The 9,147-nt window shown below is 30.4% G+C and overlaps 2 protein-coding genes across 2 annotated transcripts in view; both read right to left on the bottom strand.

Annotated features, from left to right (window-relative positions):
* Positions 1-4,655: 4,655 nt before the first annotated feature.
* Positions 4,656-5,694, bottom strand: LOC132042124 (cytochrome c biogenesis protein CcsA). The gene has a single exon (XM_059432742.1). The coding sequence runs from the start codon at positions 5,640-5,642 to the stop codon at positions 4,656-4,658; it is 987 nt and encodes a 328-aa protein (XP_059288725.1). The 5' UTR covers positions 5,643-5,694.
* Positions 5,695-8,501: 2,807 nt separating this feature from the next.
* LOC132042123 (uncharacterized mitochondrial protein AtMg00370-like) overlaps positions 8,502-9,147 on the bottom strand; it is a 3,066-nt gene continuing 2,420 nt past the window's right edge. The window contains exon 2 of the mRNA XM_059432740.1: positions 8,502-8,540. Within this exon, the coding sequence (XP_059288723.1) occupies positions 8,502-8,540 (39 nt within the window). The remainder of the gene's footprint in view (positions 8,541-9,147) is intronic.

The following is a 9,147-nucleotide window of genomic DNA, read 5'->3' as shown; positions in this document are numbered from 1 at the left end:
CAAGTCTTAATCATTCTCATAATTTCAATTATGCAAAACGGACATGAGTCAAATTGGCATGGGTTGTGCTACCGACACGTCGATATTTTCGTCCGGAGTACATGTGTACACAGCATTGCGTTGCATATACATTTCATACATTATTGCATTGCATTGCACTTTGGCTTTTGTTGTGATATTCTTGTGATGTACTTGTGATATACGGATTCTGACTGATTACTTTGAGACTTAGCACAATTGGGATTAGATGCTAAACATAGGTGATGACGTGTACTTGGTTTCTTGCTTGTGTTTGACTTATACATTGATTGATTACCTGTTTATTTTACTTTGTTGACTTGATATGTATTTGCTAAACTTAGTCAACCTATGACACCTACCAGTACTAGTTGTTTGTACTGACCTGCCCTTGCTGCATTCTTTTATGAATGCAGAGTTCCAGGTGGGATCTACCTCCGCTTCTCGTGGCTGATTGAGTTTCGAGAGCTGCTGCTTAGAGTCTTCAGGGTGAGCTCCAGGACGTCCGTCGCCTTGAAGATTCTTCCTTATTCTATGTCTTATTTATATTCCGAGACATATTCAGACATTTGATGTATTTTGTTATTTTCAGACTTGTAGTATCTAGTTAGTTGCTCTTGTATGACTAGACAGATATCTGGGGAGGTTTGATGTATTTCGCATATTCTATCTATTATTATGTCAGAGTTACGTGATTTCTATCTCTTCCTCTTATTTACTTATAAATTTATGACTTTGTAATTGTTGGGATGAGGGTTCGCCTACCAAGGTGGGAAGGTAGGTGCTCGTGCGACTTAGCTAGATTGGGTCGTGACATGCCCACATGCTTTAACAAACTGATCACAAACATAATGACTCAAATATCATACAAACTCCCAGATCATGGCACCGGTACTCATACCAATGCCCGTCACATCATGGATACGAGACCTCCTATTACGCCCTACCCCATTATTATTTCTATTCTTAATCTTTACTTAGCAAAACATCCTTCAAACGAAGTCTAAAAAAGTCTTAACATACCTCGAATGCTGAGCAAACGCGCCAAGAAACCTTAAGATTTTGCCTTTCCTTTCCGTAAAGACTCGAAACGTTCCAAATATGTCAAATACGCAATTTACATAAGCAAAACGTATTCGTAGACACCCATATTGCTATACCTATGACCCAGACTCAAAATCAATCCCAAAAGTCGAACACGAACCACCAAAGGCAAAGCTGAAATTTTATTAAAAAATCCTTTTATCCATAACCTAAGTGTCCTATATCTTGACAATCAGTCAATTCCATCCACAAATGGACTCTCAAATCATAAATTCTCATTTCTTAAGATTAGGGCTCGAAATCATTAATAACCCCAAAATCTTAACTTAGAATTAAAATCTCACTTTGCATAACTCAAATACTATGAATTTGACATATAATTCAATACCCTGATACTCAATTACATATATCCAATACATAAAAGTTGAAGTGGCAACATGATAACCGTAAGAAAATTTCCGAAATCTTAAACTAGGATGTGGAACAGTGGTCTCCAACTTGAAAAACGTAGAACCCATTACCATACAACCATTCTAGAATTTATGCCCAATGATTACTTCATCATTATACTATCATTAGCCCCTCAAATCATTTTTTCGTCATTATGACATACTCTTTAACTCTCACCTAATTTTAATATAAAAAATGCACCCGTAAAGAAAATGGTCTAATTGAAATAAAGTTTCATCTCATATGCACAGCATTATATATAATATACAATGAATAAATCAAACTCAAATCATCTACCAGAAGGTTAGTGGAGAATTTCCCCTTCAAAGTACAAGTCAGACACCGTAGCTTCTGTGCAGAGCCACTCTTTGCTTAAAACTTTTGATGTTGCACTTTAGCATTTCAAACCCTATCCACTTAAATTCTTTCTTATGCATGGGCCATGTAACATAGGGTACTAAATTAATGGTAGACTTGACCCATTAACCACCCACTAAAATTAATTGTCCAAAAATGATCTTTTAATTCAACCACTGTGTATAAGGTAAAAATTGACTCACTTATTCAATTACATTATTCACCAACTTATACATTAAATATGTGCAAACAAAATCCCTACAAATAAAATATTCACACGCAATAAATAAATATTTCAAAAATTTCCCGCCAATCAAATAACCATAGTTAAACGAATAGCTCAAAATTTTCCATTTAAATTGACGGGAAGGTCTTTTAGGGAAAAAGAGTCCTAGTGCTCAACACGACTTGGCGGGTCGTTGCATCACTACCACTTAAACAAACATTCATCCTCGAATAGTAAAGAAAAGGAAGTACCTGAACTCTCGAAAAGCTGAGGGTCTCTACTCCGCATATCCGACTCGGTCTCCCAAGTTGCCTCCTCGACTGGATGATGCCTCCATAGAACTTTCACCAAAGCAATCTCCTTTGATCTCAACTTCCGAACCTGCCAGTCCAAAATGGCTAGCGACTCCTCCTCAAATGCTAGATTCTGATCAAGTAACACTTTTTGATACCTAATTTTTGACCTCCCATAATTTATTTTAATCACCCAGGATCCTTGGGTATTAAACGGAGTGAAATATGTATTTTTAGAAGCCAAAATGATTTTATAAAATTATTTAGATAATATTTTACCATTCTCATTTGGTAAAATAACTTCTATAAATATTATAAATCATCTGGAAATTAATTTACATATTATTGCAACAATTATGGTACTTGCCAAAATCAAAAGCATTATAACAATTATATTGTTTAATTAGTTGCCCAAATTAGCAAGTATTTTACTCTGTATAACTCAAGGAAATTGATTAATTAAAATAAATAATCATTTTGCCCCTAAACTTTAATCTTTGCAGAAACAAATCATATTGACAATTTTCAGATTAATCATAATTAATTTAAACAATTAATTATGGATATATTTGTAAATTTGCTTATTATGTGTTTAATTAGGGCTACAATTGAAATAATCACTGATTAGTCTAATTCCGGCCTTAATTGAAATAGCCAAAATTCTTTGGTTTAGATTAATTAAGGTCATAATTGCAAAATTGGTCATTAAGTGTTTTTAGTCCAGTTGCGGCTACAATTAAAATAGCCAATTTCATGAATTAACTTGATTGAGTTCATTTTTACAATTTGATTCTTGTCTAATTAGTTCAAAAGTGGCCATATTTTAGATGTCCAATATAAATATGTTTCTTTAATACGACTATTTGTCAAAATTTGCATATACAAGCCTCCATATATACATATGTATACGGCTATATATCGTAAGTGTGTATTTAAACTGGACAGGCAGAGTAAGAGCACAAAGCAATGGAATTTGGTTGAAATCTAAATTATATTTAACAAACGTTAGGTTAATAACAAAACATGACATACCAAACTGGTGATCTATTAATACTACTCCATGACCATGCAAAAAATCAAATAACTAGACTAAACTAAACTATCTATGAAAAAAATAAATCATATAATCTAACAGCTAACACAAAACATTCTCTGAGCTAAAAAAAACATAAACATTATATGAGACTAAAAATGCGAAATAAAAGGAAAAAAGGAAGAATATTTACCTTTCTCGACTTTCTATTAATAATTTTGGGAATCCCATAAAGATTATGACCTGGATCAGATCGATTCTTTTTTGAATCTCTATACGTGCAATTCCCTCGACGCCAGAGGACGTTGTCATATTCTTTTGTACATAATTCTTGATACAATCTCGTTTTTTTTATCTTCTTGTAAACCTTCGTAATAATTTTTTGGTTGTGAAAACCAAAGGGAATGATGACTTTGGGTTGTACCCAGTCTGAAATCAAGTGGATTTATTTTTTGTCCCATAATCCCCCACTATTATACATTTCACGATACATCATAGCTGTAGATTTTTTTTTTCCATCTTGTTTTTTTTTTAACAAATCTATCTCGACATATTCATCATCTAAAGATATATCTTTCATTACAATAGTTATATGACAGGATCACTATTTATGATACTATGCAATTTGTGCGACCAGATGTCCATACAGTATGCATGAGATTAGCCGCTTCAATGGGATTTTTTATCCTGGTCGGAGGAGAAATTACCAAACGTCTAGCATTCCCTCACGCATGGCGCCAATGAGGTTTTTATTTGAGAGAAAAAAGAAGATTATTCCTTCGCCATATGAATACTAAGTAATAATAGCATGACATTTCGAATTCGATATGAAAAATTTTTGTATTGTTTTTTTTTTTTCAAAACATTAGATTCTGTCTCGAGAGAGTAGTATGAGATAAGGGTATTTCCGATTTGCTCTTATCTATCGGGAGTTCGATTCGGCGTCAAAAACTTTTTTGTTTTCATGGCGGAGAGTTCTTAACAATATTTATGTTATGAAAGAGTACGAAAAAAAAAAAGATTTTTTCCTTATTTGATCCGATTAAAAAGAAACTTTGGGATTGCTGAATCAAAGACAAAAAAAGAAAAAATAAACATACAAAGCAACGGAGCCATCATAGTATTTTTTAACTCCTCCGAAAGGAAGGATGGCAATTTGATCATTTACCCATCTGAGTCTAATAGATTCTATTTTTTTTATTTGGATTCTTTTCTTTTTTTTTTAATGTTTTAGTTAATTCGATGTAAATGAACCATAACTATGTAAACCTATTCCTAAAAGATTGACGCCAAAATAGCATATCCAAATTAAAAGAAAACCTAGCGAAGCCACAATTGCAGAATTTATACCTCGAGCATTCCTATTTGTTTTAATATGTAAATAAATTGCGAAGATGGTCCAAGTAATAAATGCCCAGGTTTCTTTCGGATCCCAATTCCAATATGAACCCCACGTTTCATTAGCCCATACAGCTCCTGAAAGAATGCCGACGGTTAAAAAGATAAATCCGAGACTAATAATACGAAAACTCCAATAATCTAATTGTTCAATCAATTGATACCTATAATAATTTCTAGAAAAACTAAAATTAATGTTTTGTTGTAGTAAAATAGAATTTCTTTCGTTTATGTAGTAAAGTACATCAAAAGAAAAAAATTCATTTAATAAAAATTTTATTTTCATATTATTTTTCCAAAAAGTAGATCCGACCTTGCGAAATGTAATGACTAGAAGAGCTATTGATAATAATGATCCGCATAACAGAGCGCCATAGCCTAAGATCATCATACTTACGTGCATCATTAACCACTGGGACTGGAGAGCTGGTACTAATATTGCAGACTGAGGCATGTTGTTTAAAAGGCCTGAAGTAGCAAAACCCTGAATAAAAATAGCACTTGGCGCAGTTATTGCGTTTAAGTGATTTTTTTTTTTTTTATTAAAATAGGAAACTATATGAATAATTGCAAAAGCCCATGAAAGAAAAATTAATGATTCATATAAATTGCTTAATGGAAAATGTCCTGAATAAATCCAACGCGTGAATAATAATCCTGTTATACCAAAAAACGTAATTACGATTCCTTTATCTGATGAATCAAAAAATCCTATGATTTCATCTAAATTAACTAATAAAGTTAAAAAATAAATTAGTAGTACAATTGAAACGACCGAAAAAGATATATGAGTTAATATATGCTCTAAAATTGAAAAAATCATAAAAAATTTGTTAAAAATTAATAAATTAATACTAGGTTTTACCCGATTTTATAAAAAAAGTCGGGTATTAATTTGATTATAAAACTTATAATATCTCTTTTATAAGATCTTATGCCGCTACTCGGACTCGAACCGAGATGCTCTAGCACTGCTTCCTAAGAGCAGCGTGTCTACCAATTTCACCATAGCGGCAATTTGTTCAAAATAATACTAACAAGTTTTTACTCAATCGTCGAGATTCAAATTTTAAATAAAGAAGCTAATTTAATGGAATTTACAATTGATTTTATTACTAAAAAAATAAAAATTAAAACTTCTCAAAAATCCTTAGAAATTTTAACTAAAATTTGCCTAAGTTGCTCAAGAGAAATGAAAAACAATAATTGTCAAAATATCTATTTTCATGCATCTTTTTATATTGTACAAACATAATATTTTTTGATCACTTAAAAAAAATATAATATATTATTATTTATTATTATCTAATATTCCCTTATTGTGGATAAATGCTTTTATAACTTTGATTCCAAGTAAAGAATATAAGAATTCAGCGAAATAATAATTCCTAAAGGTAAAAAGTGAAAAATTTTTGACTTAAATTAATTTCAAGAATCTGTTGATTTCGCTTAAAGATCTTGTATTTCCTCTTAACTAGGAAATACAAGATCTTTATTTATTTATTGATGGGGAAAATAATAATACCCCTTTTTTTATTTACAAAATCAATAGGAGTCTTTCTTATATATATATTATCTTTTTTTCTCTTTTCGTTCCTATTGATTTCTTTATTTATATGTATTCTAAAAAATTTGTTTTTACGTTAGGCTAATTCTAATGATTCTAGTGTTTTTTTATTTATTTTGTTGTACAAAAAAACTTTTTGAATTACCTGTTGAAAGCGATTTCCCTAAAGAAATCGCTTTCAACGATGTCCAATATCCCTTCCTTTTCCAAATTTTTTTACGAATACGCTTTTTCGAGATAGAAGTACGTTTTTTTGGAACTGCCATTCAAAAATGAAAAAAGTTTTTCAGTGGTATAATTGTATGTCAAAGACATTTATTATTCTATTCTTTCGTACTCCATATCGAGTAATTTTTTTCTTTCAAATTTTATTATATATTATTTTTCAAACAAAACAGACATTCAAAAATTTAAAACCCAACTATTTTTTACCTTTTTCTTGAAAAATTTTTTGTATTTAACGTTTTAAATCCGTATGAGAGTGCTCATTTAATTAATCTATACTGATAGATTATATTAGAAAAAATTTTATTAAATTTCTTCACTTCATATGTAAAAAAAAAAATATCGATTATAATACTATTTCTTGAAAAAAAAAGCTCATTTAGTGTACTGGAAGACAATCACTAAATTCCATAATTCAATAATAATTCTAAATAATCAAACCCAAATAACTTTTTTTTATAATTAATATTAAGTATTTTTTTGTCGTGTAAATCTTTGTTCTATTCTTAATATATGTATATAAATTATTGTAATACGGAATTATAATTCACTTTTTTTTTCTGTATCTGCATAAAATCACAATTTTATTTAGTAGTAAAAAAAAAAAAGACAAATCGTTTTTTTACAGTAACTTAGTAATATTATTTAATAACTTCTAATTTTTTGATTTGAATATATATTTCTTTTCAATCAAAGGTTTATGAAGGATTATACTAATTCGAAAAAATTTCTATTTAAGTTTGAAATAATGCGCCTTTTTATTATCCCCTTTGAAAAAAATATATATATATACAAACCAGTGAATAAGAAATAATAAATTTAAGAATAAAATAAAAAGGGTTTTTTATTTTATGGAACATACATATCAATATTCATGGATCATCCCTTTCATTCCACTTCCAGTACCTATTTTACTCGGAGCTGGACTTCTACTTTTTCCGACAGCAACAAAAAACCTTCGACGTATGTGGACGTTTCTGAGTATTTTTTTGTTAAGTATAGTTATGATCTTTTCGCTCTATCTATCTATTCAACAAATTTTTATAAGTTGCATTCATCAAAATGTATGGTCTTGGACCATAAATAATGAATTTTCTTTTGAGTTCGGTTACTTTATTGATCCACTTACTTCTATTATGTCAATATTAATTACAACTGTTGGAATTTTGGTTCTGATTTATAGTGATAATTATATGTCTCATGATCAAGGATATTTGAGGTTTTTTGCTTATATGGGTTTTTTTAATACTTCAATGTTAGGATTAGTTACTAGTTCTAATTTGATCCAAGTTTATTTTTTTTGGGAATTAGTTGGAATGTGTTCGTATTTATTAATAGGTTTTTGGTTCACACGACCTATTGCAGCGAATGCCTGTCAAAAAGCTTTTGTAACCAATCGTGTAGGGGATTTTGGTTTATTATTAGGAATTTTAGGTCTTTATTGGATAACTGGCAGTTTCGAATTTCAAGATTTGTTCGAAATATTCAATAATTTAATTTTAAATAATAGAATAAATCTCTTATTCCTTACTTTGTGTGCATTTCTATTATTTGTGGGTCCTATTGCTAAATCTGCACAATTTCCTCTTCATGTATGGTTGCCGGATGCCATGGAGGGCCCTACTCCTATTTCGGCTCTTATACATGCTGCTACTATGGTAGCGGCGGGAATTTTTCTTGTAGCTCGTCTTCTTCCTCTTTTTATAGTTATCCCTTCTATAATGTATATAATATCTTTGATAGGTATAATAACAGTACTCTTAGGAGCCACTTTAGCTCTTGCTCAAAAAGATATTAAGAGAGGTTTAGCCTATTCTACAATGTCTCAACTGGGTTATATGATGTTAGCTCTAGGTATGGGGTCTTATAGATCCGCTTTATTTCATTTGATTACTCATGCTTATTCGAAAGCTTTGTTGTTTTTAGGATCTGGATCCATTATTCATTCAATGGAAGCTATAGTTGGATATTCTCCTGATAAAAGTCAGAATATGATTCTTATGGGTGGTTTAACAAAACACGTGCCGATTACAAAAACTGCCTTTTTAGTAGGAACACTCTCACTTTGTGGTATTCCCCCCCTTGCTTGTTTTTGGTCTAAAGATGAAATTCTTAATGATAGTTTGTTATTTTCGCCAATTTTTGCAATAATAGCTTGTTCAACAGCGGGATTAACCGCATTTTATATGTTTCGGATTTATTTACTTACTTTTGAAGGACATTTAAACACTTATTTTATAAATTATAGTGGAAAAAAAAGTCGCTCCTTCTATTCAATCTCTTTATGGGGTAAAGAAGAAGATAACAAACTTAATAGAAATTTTGGGTTAGTACCATTATTAACAATGAATAATACGAAAAGAGCTTCTTTTTTTGGCAATAAAACATATAAAATTAGTAATAATGTAAGAAATCAAACTTTTATTACTGTTGAAAATTTTGGACTTAATACAAGAACTTTCTATTATCCCCATGAATCAGACAATACTATTCTATTTCCTATGCTTGTATTGCTTTTATTTACTTTGTTTATTGG

The sequence above is a fragment of the Lycium ferocissimum genome, unplaced genomic scaffold, assembly GCF_029784015.1.
Source record: "Lycium ferocissimum isolate CSIRO_LF1 unplaced genomic scaffold, AGI_CSIRO_Lferr_CH_V1 ctg13488, whole genome shotgun sequence".
Classification (NCBI taxonomy): Eukaryota; Viridiplantae; Streptophyta; class Magnoliopsida; order Solanales; family Solanaceae; genus Lycium; species Lycium ferocissimum.
This window is presented reverse-complemented; position numbering and strand designations above follow the sequence as displayed.

Bases quoted from the DNA above. Each gene is read 5' to 3' on its own strand.
- LOC132042124 (XM_059432742.1), bottom strand. From the start codon at position 5,642: ATGATTTTTTCAATTTTAGAGCATATATTAACTCATATATCTTTTTCG.